The sequence below is a fragment of the Rhinolophus sinicus genome, chromosome 18, assembly GCF_057876585.1.
Source record: "Rhinolophus sinicus isolate RSI-liver-muscle chromosome 18, RSI-T2T, whole genome shotgun sequence".
Taxonomy (NCBI): domain Eukaryota; kingdom Metazoa; phylum Chordata; class Mammalia; order Chiroptera; family Rhinolophidae; genus Rhinolophus; species Rhinolophus sinicus.
Genome location: NC_142518.1, coordinates 81,825,799 through 81,845,845, shown reverse-complemented (window position 1 = coordinate 81,845,845; position 20,047 = coordinate 81,825,799). Strand labels below are relative to the sequence as shown.

Below are 20,047 nucleotides of genomic sequence, written 5' to 3'. Positions count from 1 at the left end.
CATCTTGACTCAGTCCCTTAACTGAGTTTGGGATTCTATAAGCACTGTCTGGATTTGGTTTATCCCACATCATTTCCCTTCTGCTTCACGTTACCCTCCTCCTTCCACTTTCTGATCTTTTCAGATTGTTCTCAAAGCTTCTCTACTTTAGACCAACTCTATCTTCCTCTTTCTCCTTTCATAATGCCAAGGTTTCATGACAAAGCCCTATCCTGAGTTCTTAGTTCCATTTCATTGCTTTCTTCCCCCTTCCTGCTCCCCCCGCCCCCAGTATAGGTATCCCTACCCCAGCAGTCACAGTGACCATCATAAATCTTGGCTCCAATGAGGGCCCACTTCTGTCTAGCAGGGGTGGCCATTTCCCCTCCCTGAGGAGTCAGGTTCCACAAACAACATTACTAGCATGCTAATGACAGCGACCTGCTTGTTCTGGGAAGTTGCTGCTTGCTCCAGCTTCCTTAAGGTCAGTGGGAACACTGAAAATTACATGCTTCCGTTCAGTTATTTGCTCAACAAACTTTGATTGAGCACCTGTCAGATACTGTGCTGGGCCCAAAGAATCCCTCCAGGACACATAGAATATGAACACATGTTCATAGCAGTCCCTGAGACTCCACAACATCTCTTCATGAGGGGGTTCTTTTGGCTCCACTCATCAACAGGGACAGACATTCAAGGAAGAAACGGACCACTCATGAGCCCTCTTGCCTCAGCCCTCCTTGTCTGCCTAGGACCAAATACTGGGAGACACAAACCCAGTGAGTATCCAAACTTCTTTGTTGAAATAAGCATGATAATCCATACCTCTCAGTTACTGATCTGCTGCATTGAGTGAGGTAAGGTATGTGAAGCCCTGAACATAGTGTGCTAAAACCTCTCCACACATACCCACAGCTACATTGACACCACACAATGATACATAGCAACACACACATTAACATGCACATAGTGACACACACACCTACACACAATACTGGCATGCACAGGTTTACATACATACTGACATACACTGAAAATACACACTGACACACACATGGACACAGACACACACTGAAACACACACACACTGGCAAACATGCACCAACAAATGCAAACACAGGAGTAAACACACGCCAATACACACAAACATTGAGACATACTGAAACACACAGACACACAGTGGACACGAACAATGACATACAAATGCACACCTACTCACACATCAACACCGATCCACACTCCACGAAAATTGGGAGGCCCAGGCACCAAGGGGACTTGCAGATGCAAAAGGCAGGTCTTGAGGGGGGACCAAAGTGTTGCAGGAGACATGAATTACACACTTGGTTCCAGCCTGAAAGGTCCAGCGTTTTGGAGGAGGAGGCCTCCTCGATGTTCTGAGGGTCCCTAGGGATAGGCCGCGGAGTAGGGCACATGGGCGTGGCACCAAACATTCCACTCTAAGGCATTGGTCCGAAATGTCCGGAGCTTTGGTCAGCGCAGAGCGCTAAGGCAGGAGGGTACTGCGCCAGACAGGCAGGATTCCCCAGAGCCCGGTACTCCATCTGCCCAGCTCCGCAGGCCCTCCCCCAGCTCCGGGTATCAGCTCTCAGCTCTGGCTTCCAAATGCATGCTTCTCTTCCCGCCACCACCCAAGCCCCATGTCCAGATCAGAGCTGGTGACCTCGGGCCCTTCCCCATTCACCACGCCTCAGTCTTTGCCAGGGAAGATCTGTCTGTCTCCCAGACACCCAGCCTGAAAGCGGCAGGTCACCTCTGACTCTCCGCCCCCATTCGGTCCCGGCCTACCCTTACAACCGTTCCTCACATACAGCCTCGTTGTGTCTTCTGTTACCCCTACCCCTCAACACACACACCCAAATACTCTGTCCTCCAGTTCATGACATGCTTAGTTGGTCGATTCCTGGGTGCCAGGCTCTGAGCTGGGCACGTGGGGATGCATTGTGCGGAGTCCTTGTTCTCCAGATACACTCCCCACATAAGGAGCCACCCGTGAGACGGGAATGTCCCAGCAGATGGAATCAAGTGCCAGAAAAGCGCTTTACGTGGCCACTGCATTTCTCTGCCTTCCCTCCTTCTCCCCAGGTCCGGCCCTCTGGGTCGGGTCCCTTCTCCCTTTCTCTCCCTGGTTCCCGTTTTTCGGCTTTCCTTCCTCCTGCCTCCCCTTCAGCTCCTCCCGCCTTGGGCCGCTACGGGGCCACCTGCCGCGCCCCCATCCCAGATCCCCTGCAGACTCGTCTTTCGCCCATAGGCCTGCCTCTCCCGCGGTCCCGGGTGCTGCTCCAGGGTTTGGGTCCCTCTTTGAGACCAGGGCACCTGCCTTTTTGAAGTGGATTGGAGTGTCCTGCACGCTCAGGCCTCGAGCGCGCCAAATCTGCCAGGTTTCGCCAGACCCAGGGAATTAAGCGAGGGGCCACTCCCGGGGGAGGGTGATGGGGTCGTCAAGGTTGGAGAAGTGGAGAGGTGCCAAGGGCAAGGGAGAGGGCACGCGGCGGCAGCTGACCAGGAGGGAAAGGAAAGCAGATAGGCATAGTCTCTGCCTTGGGAGGTTCTTTCTTCTGTGCATCGCCGGCTGTCTAGTCCCGGGCTCACCCAAGGTTAAGGGGCAATCAGGGGGCGAGACAGAGCCACCGGAGGCCGCTCCCGGTCACTTCCCATCACCCCGCTTTGCACAGCTGGGGACCTTCACCCCCAAGCCCCTCCTCTGACTCCCGGGAGGTCCAGGCTGGAGAGGGAGTAGGCAGTCTGAGCCTCGGATCCTAAGCTGAGCGTCTGGGGCCGGATGAGGAGAGGAAACATGGAGCCGGTCTGTATTAAGTACCCAACAGTGGTGGCTCCGCGCCACGAAATTACAGCCCACGGCACCCAAGCCTTAGAAACCCCAGGGCTGAAGGGGCTCATAATCTCTGGACCGCTGGCCTCGGACTCCAGATGTCACAGCTCAGTTTCGGGGCTGCAGTGCGGCTCCCCTCACCGCCCCTTTTCTAAGCTCCACCCTGGAGCGGCAGGTGCCGCAGCTGCCCACCCCCTTTCCCGCCTCAGTAGCACTCCGGGGCCATGGGGGTGTGGGGGGAGGTATGGTGGAGCATCGAGACTCTAGAGGCAGGTGCTCGCATCCCAGCACTCTAATATCTCGGTGCAGAGGAAGAAGGGATTCAGGGGGCGGCGAGGAGGGAAAGGAGGACTGCAGAGCTCAGCAACCCAGCTGTGCGCAGGAGGGGGAGGGGCGGGGGCTCCCTTCCAGCCTTTGGGGGTCTGGGGACTCTAGGATGTAAGGCGAGAGCAGGGGGGTGTGACAATTCAGCGGAGGTCGGGACGTACCACGGAGCCCAGTGGCTGGGGGGGGGGCAGGACTTGGTCACCGAGGGGATCCCCCGCCCCCCCTTCGCAAAGGCCAAAGACAGAGGTTGCAGGGACAATTGGTAGGGGGCTGGTAGGGGGAAGCGGCGCGTTAAAACCGTCCCCTCCCCAGACCCCACTTCCGAGGGTGCGATAGAGGGGAGGTTGGGGTTGGAGCAGCGGCGAGGGGGCCCCTCCCTTGCACCCCCCCACCGGACTTGGTCGCGCCCAAAGTGTAACACTTTCTCTTTGTCGGAGGAGCTGTGCTGTTTTCTGTGCTGGAGCTACAGTTGCGGCGACGCCCGTGGCAGCCCTGGCGGACGCAGGAGCGATGGCAGCGACCGATATAGCTCGCCAGGTGGTGAGTGTGGGGCTTGGGTGCCAGAGCCGGGGCTGGGGGCCTGGGGGCCTGGGGGCCTGGGCAGGGCCGAGGAGACCTGGCCGCCACCTACGCCTCCGCGAGGAGGGCAATGGGCAGCATCCAGGAGCCAAGGCACGGCGGGACTTCTGATCCTGGGGTCAGCGGCTCAGTCCTCCAGCTTGTTCTGGAGAACAGTGCCGGTGGCGGGCTGGTGGGGGGCCTGGCTAAGACTGCCCGACGGCGGCTCAACTTGAATTACCCAAGATCTGCAGTAAGCGCCGCCGCTTCCCTCGCTGCAGCCACCGCCCGGCCGCTGGGGCGTTGCGGAATGAATGGCTGCACAAGCCGCCAAGCCGTCTGGATCCATGGCACCATGGCCTGTTTTCCTCCATCGCCAGGCCGCACCCCTGCGCACAGCTGCCCACCGGGACCGAAGCCTTCTTAGGAAGAGGGGCGCGGGTCTAGGGTTAGCCCGGGGCAGGAGGCGGTGAGTGGTGAGGGGGACGAAGAGTTGACTGGCGGGGGGAGGGGTCCTCCTTAAGCGTTACCTGTGTGACTGCGTCTGTGAGTGTGTAGCACTGTGTGCGTCTGAGTGCACGCGCGCGCACTTGTGCCCCCTGGGCGGGCGGCGGCGCCCGGCTGTTCTGTGACCCTAAATGAGTCTGCCAGTTTCTCTGTGTGGCCACCTCCAGGGTGTGTGCCCGTGTGTCCAGATGCCTCTCAGCTTGTGCTGCGTGTCTCTGGGTCGCATCTGTGCGTCTTTGTGGGGTGCAGCACACGGGCCTATAGGTGGCTGGCTGCGTATTTTGGCAGGTTTCTGAGCGCCTGACCCGGGTTGTGCGGGCCTCCGGGGGGTCTGTCATGGTGCGTGTTGGGTATAACTGGGCTTGTGTGCCAAAACCTGTGGAGCAGGCTTCTTTCTATGGGGACTCAGGAAAATAACTGAGGTTTGCAAAAACGGTGCTGTATCTCTTTTTGTTGGCAACCGACTCTGGAAAAAAAAGTCTTCATTTAAATAACTGAAGTTTTCCAGCCTGAGATGTGCAGAGAAATCAAATTGAAGTGACCTGAGGCTCTATGCTTGTTTTTTTAGACCAAAAGTTTGGTTGCAAAGGGAGGGGATGATTCCATTTGGGGGAACAACCTAGACCTTCTGTTCATCCATGGGTTTCTGGGATTTTCAGAAGCCCACAGTTACTAGCACCCTGAGGCCAGGAAGGAGACTGAAGTAGGGGTAGGTCAAATCTCAAGATGCCAAATACTACTTGATAAAAATCTCTGAAACACACACACACACACACACACACACACACACACAAATGTTTTAAAGCCTTGTGGTTTACTTATTAAGGGAAATAGCCCATGCAATGCAATTCCAGTGCAAAAAAAAAAATAGCCTCTAGGTGTTTGGTGTAATTGAAATTGATTTGTTTTCAAAATGTGAATCTGGAATCCGGGTATTTTCTCTACAGGATATGTATGAATTTATTCTACCCTCTTGTCCCTGTTTGAAAGGGCAAGGTGATTTATTTGGAACCTCCCCCACTCTCTGCAGACCCCACCATGGAGTTCTTTATGTAGTCACCATGTGCAAAGATCCAGATGGGAGACAATGCACTGGGATAATGGAGTTTGAGAGAATTCTCTTCTCCCCAAAATTGGCACTGTAATATTTATTACTTTAGTGTTTTGAGGGTTCCCAGAATGCTTTTCTGTTCCTGGTTACATGCATTTTAGAGATGGCATGGCTTAAGTGGAGGAATTTAGTTTCGTGGATTACACTCGCCCCGTCCTTAGTGACCAAAAGGGATGCTAATGATTTTTCTTGTCAGCTAATTAATTTGCATCGACCTGTCCATACTCTCTCACCAGTCCCCTTGCCTGGATTAGGATTGCAGGGCAGATGTTGCGAAGAGGAACATTTTAAAAGGTTGTATTTCACCTCAGGCACAACCTGGGCAACCCAGAGATCCTCTTTGTTTTGCAGATGGAGGTGGGGGTGGTTTAGGACCACTTGGTTTGCTTTGCATATTTCCAGTTTGCTCTGGCCGACCATACCGTAGTGTTTGATGAAGAACATAGTAATTGTATGCCAGATTCTGAAGCTCAAAGAGCAGCCTGAGCACTTGAGACCTTGTTATCAAGATAAATGGGTTTCTGGGAAAACTGACGTCATTCTCCATGCCCCCCTCCCCCAGCCAGTGAAGCTCTTGTTTAATGTGTCATTTGTCTCTGCTCTCCTTTGTGTCTGCAAGAAGTTGTAATTCCCCAGGGGAAGATGGAATTAACTCAGGAGAACTTGGATGTCTGGTTGCAGCTTGTTTCTTCCAGGAAACATGTACCCAGGGGTTGGGAAGAGAAGACTGGAGAATAAACCGAAATGTGCCTGGTTTAAAAGTTCTTTTTAGTGAGCTCTGAGACATGGTGCCATGCAAGTAGTCCTCTGGTATTGTTGTGTGTGTGTGTGTGTGTATGTGTGTGTGGGGGGGGCGTGTCCTTTCCAGAGTCAGTGGAGGGTCACTCTGGTTAGTAAGGTAACATTGTTAGTGATTAAACACAGGCATTAGAGTTGTTGGGTATGCATGTAACTTGGAAGTTCAATTCTTGCGTACATAATACAATCCCATCCTATTTGAATGAACACCACAAAGATTCTGTATGACAAAATGATTCTTCCATTGTGACCACAAGTGTTTATTTGATTGACTACTAAGTGTTCAGCACCATAGCTAGCCCTGGTCAACTATATAAAAAAGTAGTTGACATAGCTCTTGGCTTTTAAGCTTACAGTCTGTTTGGAGAGACAAATTGTGGACACAATAATTGAAGAACTGTAGCAAATTTTTGTAATGCCCCTACTTCCAACCCCTGCCTATGAGGTGTCTTGGCTGCTATTAATATATACATACTCTGAGAGGTTACATGACTTGTCCAAGGTAACCTAGCCAGGCACAGTGCAGGCCCCAGAGGCTGCATTTCCTAGCTCTTGCATTAAGCTATTTCTTTCATTGTTGCATTTTGGGATACAGACTGTAAGTATTGGCTCATAGAAATAATGGCTCGTTGATTCTGGCTTCAAACAATCCCACAGTATGGGCGATGATGCTTTCCTCCAGTAGGGGCCAGGTAATAGACTTTCTCCCTAACGAAAGAGTTTGCAGGGGCTAACTGCCCTAGCTGGGGTTGGCCTGGGGCCACTTCCCAGAGCATCTGCCTACAGGTGGCTGCCCTGTGGGCTTGCTATCAAACGGCACTTCACCATGATTACCTTTGAAGTTTCCTGCCACAGCCATCTCCACCACCTCACACCAAAAATAATATTGTACCCTAAACAGGGAGAGCAAAACCCCAATATTCACCCATACCTCTACTGGTGATACAGCACTGAAGAAAATTTACATGGCCCTAAATAGTAAAGCTTCTTGAATCTAAGTGAAGGTTATATGGATGATCATTGTACTATTTTCCAACTTTTCTGTGTGTTTGAGACTTTTCAAAATAAAAAGTTGGGGGGAAATTGCAATGCACACCCCTAGATACACATGGCCCCTTCCCTCAGGGAGTTTACAATCTGGTAGTGGAGACAGACAACCAATAACTATATAATTATCATGTGGTAAGTTGTGCACAGGAAAGCTATTGCCTGCTATGAGAATTCATTTAAAGAGGACCTAATCTAGCAGTGAATGGGTGTGGTACGTGACAGGAAAGGCTTCCTGAGAGCTTCAACTAGGAAAAGGGTAGGTGTGAATATGGGTGAGGTCTCACTTCTGCTACTGGGCTGAGAACATTTCCTTTGTTAATTCATGCACTTTTATTTTCATTCATTTCTTCAACATGTGGGAGAAACTTTATTGGGCAGCGACTCTGCCAGGCCCTGTGCCAGGTGCTGGGGATCTAGTGGTGGCCAAGGCCAATAGGACTCTGCCCTCTCAGAGCTTCCAGATGAGAGGCAGAAATAAGTCCCATTTCCTTTTCCTATCCAAAATCCCGGAAATGTGTTAGCGGTGTTCTTATTCCAAAACTGCATTATAACTGAGCGATTTGTTTGTGTAGTATAATGAGATTTTGATCTTCAGTCATGTGCATAGCATTTACATTGTGGGGTCTCTGCTGTAAATTTTCTATTAATTGCTGGCTTTGTTATCCAGCACAGCCCCTCCTTTTGTGCAAGGTAAGGGAGCTAACCATTGTATTAGCCTGAACAGAACTCATTAGGAAACTAAGTCCCCTGGGAAAAGGTATTTCAGAATGAAATAGGACTGATTTCTGGACTTTCCTGGGCTCCTGGATTATCAGAGCTGTGGTTTTGTATTAGCATGAACAACTGAGAGGGGCTTCTAGTTGCAAGTACATTAAAACCACAGTCAAGAAAGAAAGAGAAAAGAAAGAAAACAAACACTATGGATAAGTGTAACATGTTTCTTTCAACAATTTCAAAATGCTTCCATCTGTATGATGTCATTTTCCCCAATAGCTTCTTAGACAAGTATTATTGTTCTCTTCATTTTATGGGTACAGGGAGACCAAGTGACTTAGTCCAAAGTGTTATTGCTGGTCAGTGGATGAAACAATGAAACACCTACCAGATGATAGAGATTCATATAAAAACAAACACTCTGGCCTTTTCATGATGTTTCTAAAAAATGAAAATCCTGCCACATCCCCTCTTGTTCCTCTTTTCACAGCACTTCCCCCACACAGCACACTCATGGGGGTCAGAGGATAATATACTTCGGTGCATTGAAGGCTCTCTGATGTTAAAAAAAAATTCACAGTTTAGATCCAGATAGCACAGTCATGGGTTATGTGTGGGTTTTCTTTCTCCCCCCCCATATTGCTTTAAATAAAAACCTTGGAGCCACTAGCCATGTAATGATGGATTATTTTAAGTAACAACTAGTGGGGGGGGCAGAATAATTAGAAACACAGACCCTTTCTCCTAGGTTTGGCAGGAGGAGGCTTCTGCTGCTGTGATTTGGGATTTGAAACTGTGGGTTTCTCTGCTGCCTGCACAGAGGAAGGAGGCCACATGCTCAGGAGGGTGAGACACTCCTTCAGTGTCTTCTCATTAGAGGCAGCCATCTGCTGAATTATGCAGCATGATCTCAGCTGGCTCTGGAGTTGGCTCATCCGTTCCACTCACTTAAAGGTGACTGGGGAAAAGATTTGCGGGTCTTCTCAAGGACAGGACTCAGGTCTCAGCTTTCTCCTGCCACGGCCCTGTCTGACCCCTGATGAATGCCCTGGGGTAACAGGAACAGAATTCTGCTTTTGCAGCCCTGATGAGGTGTGAGGTAGCATTGGGTTTCCTTTCACAGCAGAGACCCCCAGCTCTGAGCACTGGCACTGAGGCAAGAATGGTTTTCTCAGATCCCCCTTAAACAAGACCAGATGGAGGCAGAGGCAAATTCAGGCTCCCCAGAGGACAGTTGGGCACTCATTCAGAGGCCTGTGAGTAAACTTAAAAAATAAAACAGATTGGAGATAACCATGGCCAGAACACCTAGAAAACTGTTTAAATAGCCTGGCTTGAAGGAAATCTGTCTGGCTTTTCTGGGAAAGTTGACCCACCCTGAGCAGAGGGTTGTCTCAGCCTAAGGTGGAGCTATTTTACCTAGAATTTGGCTTGTTGGGTTAGGTAGTCCTGGGGCTCTTGAACAGAGCTAGGTAGCGGACCAGGTCGAGGCTTAGGTTGGAGTCAGAAGACAGGGAAATGGGAGAGAGAAACCAGAAGCAGATCAAAAGCCCCTCCATAACATCCACTGCCTCAGTTGCCTTCTGTGGGCCATTGCCACCTTGGTGAGCCCATAGGTTTCCGGGTCAATTTCCATGAGCTTTCTCCCTCTGACTAGCATCAAGCCACAAACCCAATGTCCTGGAACTTTAGCAGCTTAATAAAGACCTACAATCTGTTGGAGAGGCTGTGGAGAAAAACGAACCCTCATACACTTGGTGGCAATGCAGACTGGTGCTGCCGTTATGGAAGGCAGTGTGGAGGTTCCTCAAAAAATTACGAATAGAATTGCCATATGACCCAGCTATCCCTCTCCTGGGTATCTACCCAAAAAATCTGAAAACATTTATACATAAAGACACGTGTGCTCCAAAGTTCATTGCAGCTTTGTTTACGGTGGCCAAGACATGGAAACAACCAAAATGTCCTTCGATAGATGAATGGATAAAGAAGTTGTGGTATGTATACACAATGGAATACTATTCGGCGGTATGAAAAGATGAAATAAGACCATTTGTGACAACATGGATGGATCTTGAGAGTATAATGCTAAGCGAAATAAGTCAGACAGAAAAAGCAGAGAACCATATGATTTCACTGATATGTGGTATATAAACCAAAAATAACAAAAGAACAAGACAAACAAATGAGAAACAGAAACTCATAGACACAGACAATAGTTTAGTGGTTACCAGAGGGTAAGGGGGGTGGGGGGTGGGAGATGAGGGTAAGGGGGATCAAATATATGGTGATGGAAGGAGAACTGACTCTGGGTGTTGAACACACAATGGGATTTATAGATGATGTAATACAGAATTGTACACCTGAAATCTATGTAATTTGACTAACAATTGTCACCCCAATAAATTTAAAAAATAAATTAAAAAAAAAAGAAATTGGTGTGTCTTCAGGGGAGGAGGCGGAAGAGAAAGAGAGCAGTGTTTCTGCCTGTAATATGCAACGTGGTATAACGTATTTCAAAACCACAGGTGACTGCAGATGAGGAGAAAACAGGAAATGTAATTGGGGAGGGGAGTGGGGCTTTCCCAGTTCACAGGAGCATGCTTTCATTTTGCCTTCCTTTTAGCTCCTCTCAAACTCTGCCTCCTAGTTGCCCCTGCTGCAAAGCTGAATGAGAACTCTCTTTTTTTGTATTAAAAATGTTTTTAACCAGAGGGTAAGGGGGTTGGGAGGTGGGAGATGAGGGTAAGGGGGATCAAATATATGGTGATGGAAGGAGAACTGACTCTGGGTGGTGAACACACAATGGGATTTATGGATGATGTAATACAGAACTGTACACCTGAAATCTATGTAATTTGACTAACAATTGTCACCCCAATAAATTTAAAAAAATGTTTTTAAATTACATAGGTAATATGTGAATACTTTCATGCTGTAAAAGAATCAAACAATACAGAAGCATACTGACTACCCTCCTGAATAAGCCTCTGTTTTCATTTCCCTCCTCTGAGGTAGTCACAGTTCTTGGTTTGGTGGGTGTCTTTTAGTCTCCTTCATATGCACTCTCATACATTTGTGCAGAAATGTATATATATAGAGCTTTTTGCTTATATGGACTCATACTATGCATACTGTTCTAGAACTTCTTTTATCTACATTATATCTTGAAGATACTCACATCAGTACCTATGGACCTACCACATTCATAATGGCTGGAGAATACTGCAGAATAGGCATGTACCATAGTTTAGTTAAATAATTTCCTATTGTTGGACATTTATATTTTTTCTAGTTTTCCAGTATTATAAACAATGCTGTAATGAAATTCCTTGTAGTACATGGATCTTTGTAGAATAGATTCTGAGGGGAGATTGCAGGGTTACAGGAGATGGGCCATTTAACATTTTGGTGACTGCGGCCTTTCTAGCATCTCGGTTCAAGCCTTGAACATGGTACCACCTGCTACCTGCAAAATGATAACTTGAGGTTTTAGTGTCAGATGTACTTGGCTGAGTTGCCAGTTCCATCTCCTCTGGTGTACGTTGTAATCCAGAGAATGTTCAGTTAACTGCAATCAAACTAATCAGGACCTCAATTAATCAGGCCACCTTACAGAGTAAGAGGAAAGATATATCCGAGGTTTAGTGGGGGAGGGGAGAAACTTCAAGGGGCTACCGTGGGGTCAGTGTACATTCCGTCCAGTGTCCCGACCTTTTAACCTCTGCATATTTAGCTCTGACCAGTGAGGACTGATATTCATAATGATGACTTTGACATCTTATAAGATTCATCAAAGCAAGACTGAATCGTACTTGCTAGACAGGATTTCCTAAAACAGGAACCATATACTTTAAAAAAAAAAAAAAAAAAACAGGAACCATATATACAAATACTCATACCACATTTTTGAAGCTTTCTCAACTACAAGCATTGAGACAAAAAGTTTGCTGCTTAAGTCTTGGTTAGGAAAAAAACACACATTAAACAGATCTCATGTCCCCTAGTTCCCAAACCTTCCATTTAATTTAGATGCACGTATTAGACCCTGGGTAAAAGGATACAGAAGAAATAAAGATTCTAAATGTTATCAGTGACCTTCACCAAATCCAGATCAATGGTGATTTCTGTGTATTTCTTCCTGACTTCAGCCCTGGCCTCTGGTCATACCCCCTTCTCAGAAGAATCTTCTTCATGTTCCCATTCCTTACTTGTGTGCATTTCCTATATTCAATCTTTAGTTCTTTTCTCCCTGTACTGTCTCTTGGAGAACACATTCAGTTTCATACCTCTCACTCCTAAATTTATATCCCAGTTCTTGAAGTCTCCTTGAGCCCACAATCCCTTATTGCTAAGTATTTCTTGGATTTCTTCTCCTGGATATCTCACTTAAAATAAAAACTATCTTATTTTTCTTAATATATAAAATGCTTTTAGTTATCAAGAAGAGAAAGACAAACACCTATTTTTTAAAAAAATGTACAAAGACATGAATAGGCAACTTACATATACATATATATAAACACAATACACATATATAGTTGAACAATAAAAAAGTTCACCTTCACTAATAAAATGCAAATTAAGTGACATGATGCCATTTTCATAACGGTTAAAAAGCTTCAGAAAGTGAGTGCTGGTCTATGTATAGGTAAACAGACACTCTTGTATATTGGTGGTGGAAATAGACATGTGTACTGTTCTCTGTTGAGTGATCCTCAATGTGTACCAAAGTCTTTCAAATGTGTGTGCTCTTGGACTCAGTGGGCTTCAATTCTAAGAATTTAGTCAGAAAGAAATGATCAGAGATATATGCATCTGTAAGAATTATTGTTTATATTGTTGAAAACTTGAAAGCATGCTAAATGTCTTGCAGTGGAAGATTGGTTAAGAAAATCTGGTAAATTCATACAATGGAATGCTATGTGGCTAATAATAGTTTTAGAAGTATACTTAATTACTCAAGAAAACATCCATATTATATTATGTGTCAGGTTATTAAGTCAGGTAATGAGAAGGAATATACAGAATTATCCCTGTTTTGTCAGAAAAAAGATATACACACTGGAGGGAAATACATATAAATATTAACAGCGATTATCTCTGGAGAGTGATATTATGGGTGACTGTGATTTTTCTCCTTTACAATTTTTCATGTTCTAAAATTTCTACAGTGAACATTAATTATATTTATAAGATAAAAAGTCTGACAAATGAAGTTTCTTTTGATTATAGCTTATTTGAAACCAGACTCCTTGACTTCCCCACTAAACAAGCTCACTTTCCTGGCTTCCCTCCTTCATGGTGCCATCAATCCAAGCTCTAAGGCTTAGCACCTTGAAGCTTTAAAGCCTTGATTGCTCCCTCACTCCCTTTGCACAATCGCTCATTAAGTCTCATACCTTCTTTAGGAAGTCTCTCAAATTTGTTTCTCCCTCCTGTGTCGCAAGTCAGATCAGTGCACCCTAATCAGCATTTATTGTCTGATTAGATGTCACTCTGCCAGTTCAAAGTTATTGGAGTTACATTCCCCAAACATAAATGATAAATGTCTAACTATTACATTGTTTTGTGTACCTGAAACGAATAAAAAAAACCGTTTTTTTTAAAAAGTTATTGGAGTTATCTGCTCATGTCTTCCTGCCCCTTATTCTCTCTCTCTCCTCCAATCAGTCAAGCACCCTGCCTCTGGAATAATCTTTTTTTTTTTTGAAAACACCACTACTATCATGGCCCTTCCTGCTCAAAACACTCAAAATGGCCCCTAAATCCCCTGGCCTAGGGAGTAAAACTCGTCCCCTTTCTTCTGCTGTTTAGGGCTCTTTCCAGCATTGTGCTAGGTGGGAGGTAACGGTGGGCACATGGGAGATGTTTGGTAAGTCTTTGACAGTGAAGTATATCTTTAAGAATAAGATGTGGAATTCTTTCCTTTTCCCACTGTGGCCACAGCCATGAGTATGCTCAGGCTTCAGAAGAGGCTTGCCTCCAGTGTCCTCCACTGTGGCAAAAAGAAGGTCTGGTTGGACCCCAATGAAACCAATGAAATCGCCAATGCCAACTCCCGCCAGCAGATTTGGAAGCTGATGAAAGATGGGCTGATCATCCGGAAGCCTGTGACTGTCCATTCCTGAGCTCGTTGCCAAAAAAACACCTTGGCCCGTAGGAAGGGCAGGCATATGGGCATAGGTAAGCGAAAGGGTACTGCCAATGCTTGAATGCCTGAGAAGGTAACCTGGATGAAAAGGATGAGAATTCTCGCCGACTGCTCAGAAGATACCGTGAATCTAAGAAGATTAGCCGCCACATGTATCACAGCCTGTACCTGAAAGTGAAGGGTAATGTGTTAAAAAACAAGCGGATTCTCATGGAACACATCCACAAGCTGAAGGCAGACAATGCTCGCAAGAAGCTTCTTGCTGACCAGGCTGAGGCCCGTAGGTCTAAGACCAAGGAAGCACGCAAGCGCTGTGAAGAGCGGCTCCAGGCCAAGAAGGAGTAAATCATCAAGACTGTCCAAGGAAGAAGAGACCAAGAAATAAATCTCCATCTCTTTTACCTGTACATAGTGGCCTGTACTTAAACTCAGCTTTTCTAGCCATTGTCCAGTATATGGATCGATAATTCAATAAAAAGCTTTCATCTGCCTAAAAAAAAAAAAAAAAAGAATAAGGTGTGGAGTTCTCCCCACTGCCCTCCACTATCTTCACTTTGAAAGTTCCCTTTTCTCACCTTTTGGCACTTAGACCAGAGGCCTTGGAGTGCTTGAAGTTTCATGGTGCTGCATTTGGAGACAGAAAGAGGCAGCCAAGGACAATAAAATATGGCTCAGGAAACCTCACCTCTGAGGTCCCTTCCAATTGCTAATGCCTGTTATGTAGGCGGCTCCATCGAGAAAGCTCATTAGTTCTTAAATTTCTGTCTCCCTACATTGCTGAGGACCAAGAAGGAACAGTGGGAAAGTTACATTATTTTGTTTGCTTTAATAAAAACAATAAGGAGGTGTGTTCAGGTGCCCCTCTGGGACCCAGAATACTCCAACCTGGACTAAATGATGGCAGATGGTTGTGTTTCAGGACTACTCCACTTGGAGTGTGTGTGGGGTGGGGTGTGTGAGGGCAATGAATTTGCCAGGTGGCAGTCACTGGCACCTAGCCTTGTCTCTCACGCTTGGAGGATTTGATAATAGTAATGGGAGTGGGATCTCAAATTGGGTAAAGGGGTTGTCTGGGAACCAGTTCTGACAATGTCAGCTGCTGTGAGGCTCTCCCACCAATGCACCCCATCCCTCTCAGTGTCAAAGTATATCCTTATAGACCTTGTCTAAAAGCAGGTCCAGTCCAGGCTAAGGCTAAGAGCTACCTGCTAACAGCCTGGGATGCTGGCTCAGGTCTCCTGGCACTAACCATGCTCTTCTTGGATTGCTCTTGGCGCCTTTCTGGTTATGGAAATCTTGGTATAGCCCCACCTCACAGAAACTCTGACTGCTTACCTAGCCCCCCACCCCTTTTGTCTAGTTTAGCTGTCTCCAACTTTTCTTCTCCTCCTTTCTCCCCTCCCCTGTGGCCATTGGCAGTTAGCACATTTTTTGAGTACATGCAGCCCCCCTTTGTCCTTCCCCAGGCTCTTTGGAAGGCTGCATCAGTATGAAGTTCTCCCTGTTATGGAAAACCATTAACAATAAGAAGCTTTGGGATTTGCAGGCAAAGCAAAGGCCCTCTGTTTTCCGGGCTGTGAATGGCTTGGCTGACTCCATGGAGACAAAGGAATCAGAGGAAGCAGGGAGGCAGCTCTCTAGCTGGAGGGAGCTGCAAGTGTGCCATGGCATCACATGTTATTTGGGGAGTCCAAGTGGAAGGATAACCTCACAGTGCAATAAGAACAGCAGCTACTGTTGATGGAATGCTTACCACATGCTTGTCACCCTGCTCAGTGCTTGAGGAGTATTATCCTATCTAATCTTCACACCAGTCTTCTGGAGTAGTAGCTACAAGATCCCGATTTTACAGATGGGGACACTTTGAGAAGTTAAGTAACTTGTCTGAGGTCAGAAGGTGGAAGAGGTGGGATTCTAACTTAGACCTGCCTGATTTCAAAGCCTAGTCTCTTAACCTTTACACAGTGCCACCTTTGTAGAACCCCAAAAGACCCTAGAGAGAGGAGTAATTGAAGTCCCTTTGTAATATTTACTGAACATTTATGCATGTACCAGGCATTGTGCTAAGTTCATTACATATATGAGCACATTTGAGTCTCCCAATCACCTGTAAAATAGGCAATACTATCTCATATGACAGACAGGGAATAAAATGGAGTCTTTGAGAAGTTGCCGAGCTTGTAAGCAATTTGAGTTGAGAGTTAACCCAAGTCGGTGAACCTCTGGCACCAGCGGTCTCATCCCCTGACCTTGTCCTCCCATCCCTTATACGCCCCTCTATAGTTTGCTCTGTCTGGAACTATGGTGACATTCATTATGGAGTCTGGGCGGGTGTTACTTCCAAGCACGGGGATATTTTTGGATGGAGAAGTGAGGCCCAGATTGCTTGTAAGCACATTTTCATTTTCTCCCCTCCCTCCCCTTCCAAATTAGGGTGAAGGTTGCCGAACTGTCCCCCTGGCTGGACATGTGGGGTTTGACAGCTTGCCTGACCAGCTGGTGAATAAGTCAGTCAGCCAGGGCTTCTGCTTCAACATCCTGTGTGTGGGTGAGTATTTCCATAGCAGGAAATTCTGTTACAGAATATGGATCCGTAATGGCTGGATGTGGCTTTGCAGGTAATTAGGTTAAATACTGTGTCATTCTATTCTAGTTGCAAAAGTGTTTTTCCTCTTTTATCCCTCTGCTTGTTTTTGTAAACAGCCAGTTGTAATGACATTTCCCCCCCCCCCCCGGTCACACCAGACTATGGGACCATCCCTTGGGGGAAATTGAGCTGTGTACACCCAGTGGAAATTTTGCAAGGAAGCTGGCTGGCTCAGCTATTGCTGTCAGGTTCATTTTGACTGCAGAAAAAGGAGCCAGAGCAGAACTGGGAGGGAGGCAACAACTGTGGGCAGTGGGCTGGGTCTGTCTGTTTCCTCTGCAGCCCTGCTATGCTTGGTACAGTTTGAGCTCAAGTGCACACAGCTGTGTGCAAAGTTCTTTTATCCCCTTTGAATATATCTCTGCCTGGACTTTTAGTCTCAAGTGTGGGAATCACATCGTAATCACCTCTAATGTGCTAATCACAGCACAAAGAGAGTTCGATAATGTTTGTGAAATGAATCAATGAGTTAACCCCACAAAAACCACTCATTATGCTTCTCAAACACTTTCCCATATTAGCAATTTGGGTCCTTACTAGGGCTTTTCCAAGTGAGCAGAGCAAGGAACATTCCATCTTCATCAAACAGACGGAAACCCAGAAACTTGGGGAGGATAAGGGACTTACTTGAGGCAACACAGAATAAGTGGCAGAGCCATGACAAGGACTCAGGTCTACGTGATTCTTTGTTCCTCCCTCTGCTTCTCTAACTGCTGCCAATAATGTCTCTTGAGAACACGAAAGCATTTGGAAACTGTCAAACACCAGCTAAATATGAGGAACAGCAGTTTCCTGACATTCTTTAAGAATCTCTCCTTGGACCTTCAAAAAATCCCAAATTTACAAACACTATCATAGCATATAATTTTCACTATACAGTGCAATAAAGCATACCTGCATATTTGCAATGGTCTACTTCCAAACCTTAATGATTATATAAACACCATAATAAAGCCAGTTTTCACCCTGGTTGGAGCACTCAAACACTTCTGCTAATTGCCTTTTCTCATTTTTATATAGAGCATATGGTGAACTCATTAATGTTGAGGATCTGAGCCACTCCTGAATTGGCTCTTTTATTCTTTAATGTAGTCTAAAGTTCTGTTTTCTAACTAAGGTCATTCATTTTCTTGGACTCTATTTTTTCTTCATCTGCATCCACAGTACTCTTTTCCAGACCATTTCCTGTAGGAGAAAAACTGCACAGTCAAGGGCAAGTAGAGAACAGCAAAGTCACTTTTAAATATGGATGGCAGGCAGTCAGCTAGGCTCACTCACTAGCTAAATGACTCACACCCACACACTGGCTTTGGAACCTATGAAATGAAAATATATGCTTCACAGAATTTCATGTCATGGGCCTTAGAGTCCAGATCTAGGCTGTTAATTCTTTAAATGCCAGAAGTCCACTGATGGTTATGATTATTTTCTATTAGGAGAGGGATACAAAATAAATAAGTCATGGTGGGTGACATAAGATCAAATGCTATCACCTCCAATATTAGTGCTGCCAAATCTCTCTAATCTTTGGCTGATGGCCAACTTATTTCACATAATATTTGATTACTGAAAATTTCCACACAAACATGCTGGATTTTCTTAGTATTTCTCCCAGAGCTCCGTATGAACTGTAGTGGAGTTGAGGAGATGAGGAGTGAAATGACAGACCCACCCTAAGCAACCCTTCAACCAATTGGGTGGGCTAGTGAAGCTTTAGGAGGGAGGCCATATAAATCAGAGTGGCTCTCTGTGGATGCATAGGGTAATTGGACATGTGGGCCACAGGCTCCCTTAGGGCCTGGAGGAAGAGGCAGCCAAGCTCATGGCAAAGTGAGTGGGAGAAATAGTAAACTCCTATCATCAAGTTTGCACCCAGCCATTGTATAGCTACAGTTGCTTCAGCATGCACCTACTGGAATGGAAAAGCTCAACTGCCTGGGACAGACCCTCCAAGAGTAGAGGGGTAGGAAGGAGGCCCTCACCCACAAGCAGTCACCTACTCTCTTTCTTTCCCCTCATGTAAAGTTTCAGGTAATGGCTGTCCTAATAGCTCCCCTAAAAGCCCTATAGGTGCAACCATTCGATGCACCAGCCTGGACTGGGTTAATTTCATTCTTCATCCCTGATCCAAAAAAGCCTACAACTCATGCATCCTGCTCCCCAGCTGTACTCGTGACCCTGTCATTGCTCAGAGAATCCACAATTTGGGCCAAGGTCATGAGCAGCTTAGAGTGGCTCTAAGGTTGCAATCTCAGTCCAGTCATGGGGCTGAGTCCTGTAGCTGACTTGGCAAAGGGTTCATAGTTTGGCTGGTAAATGTGATTTTTTTTCTTTCACAGGACTTTCAGTGACCATACTTTCATGCCTACCTACTGCCTGTACATAACTGTCAGGTTTACTTCCTTAATGACTGGGCATAGAATATGTTCTCCCAGAGGATTTTCTTTTCTGTTCTGATAGGGCATTTTAAGTGTACAATTATGGTAGCACTAGCTTCCATTATTAACAGAGACCTAGGCTATTTTTAGCACAGTATTGTTTATCTTGGTGCTGGACTGCTGATCACAGGCCCAAGCTGAGCAGAGTGGGTACCCTACATGCATACGAGACCTGACAATTAAGTTCGCGACCTTGTGGCACCGATGTTGCTAACCTTTTTTTATCAGGGATATCAGAGGGATTATTCATTATGAATTTGTACCAACTGGACAAACAGTTAACCAAGTTTACTATTTGGAAGTGCTGAAAAGGCTGTGTGAAAAAGTTAGGTGACCTGAACTTTTCACCAACAATTCATGGCTCTTGCATCACGACAAGGCACCAGCTCACACGACACTGTCTGTGAGGGAGTTTTTAGCCAGTAAACAAATAACTGGAACAAATAACAGTAAACAAATAAATTGGAACACCCTCCCTACTCACCTGATCTGGCCCCCAATGACTTCCTTCTTTACCCAAAGATAAAGGAAATATTGAAAGGAAGACATTTTGATGGCATTCAGGACATCAAGGGTAATATGACAACAGCTCTGATGGCCATTCCAGAAAAAGAGTTCCAAAATTGCTTTGAAGGGTGGACTAGGCACTGGAGTTGGTGCATAGCTTCCCAAAGTGAGTACTTTGAAGGTGACCATAGTGATATTCAGCAATGAGGTGTGTAGCACTTTTTCTAGGATGAGTTCGCGAACTTAATAGTCTGACCTCGTACGTGCATGTGTGCATGTTTGTACATGTGTACATTGGGATTGGGAGAGAGAATTATTATGAATTCAGAGCCCAATTTACATGTCATGGTACCAACAAATGGCACCTACAACAATTATTTTTAGAGGTCTAGGCGCACAGTTATGA

At 46.2% G+C, this 20,047-nt stretch overlaps 1 protein-coding gene and 1 pseudogene across 4 annotated transcripts in view; both read left to right on the top strand.

Moving 5' to 3' along the window:
* The first annotated feature begins 3,544 nt into the window (after positions 1-3,544).
* Positions 3,545-20,047, top strand: part of SEPTIN6 (septin 6) — a 70,109-nt gene continuing 53,606 nt past the window's right edge. For all 4 annotated transcript variants that reach the window (XM_019717026.3, XM_019717028.3, XM_019717025.3 and 1 more), the window contains exons 1-2: positions 3,545-3,697; positions 16,483-16,597. In XM_019717026.3, coding sequence (XP_019572585.1) covers positions 3,668-3,697; positions 16,483-16,597 — 145 coding nt within the window. In that variant the 5' untranslated portion in view covers positions 3,545-3,667. The remainder of the gene's footprint in view (positions 3,698-16,482; positions 16,598-20,047) is intronic.
* LOC109437668 (large ribosomal subunit protein eL19 pseudogene) lies at positions 13,801-14,449 on the top strand (annotated as a pseudogene).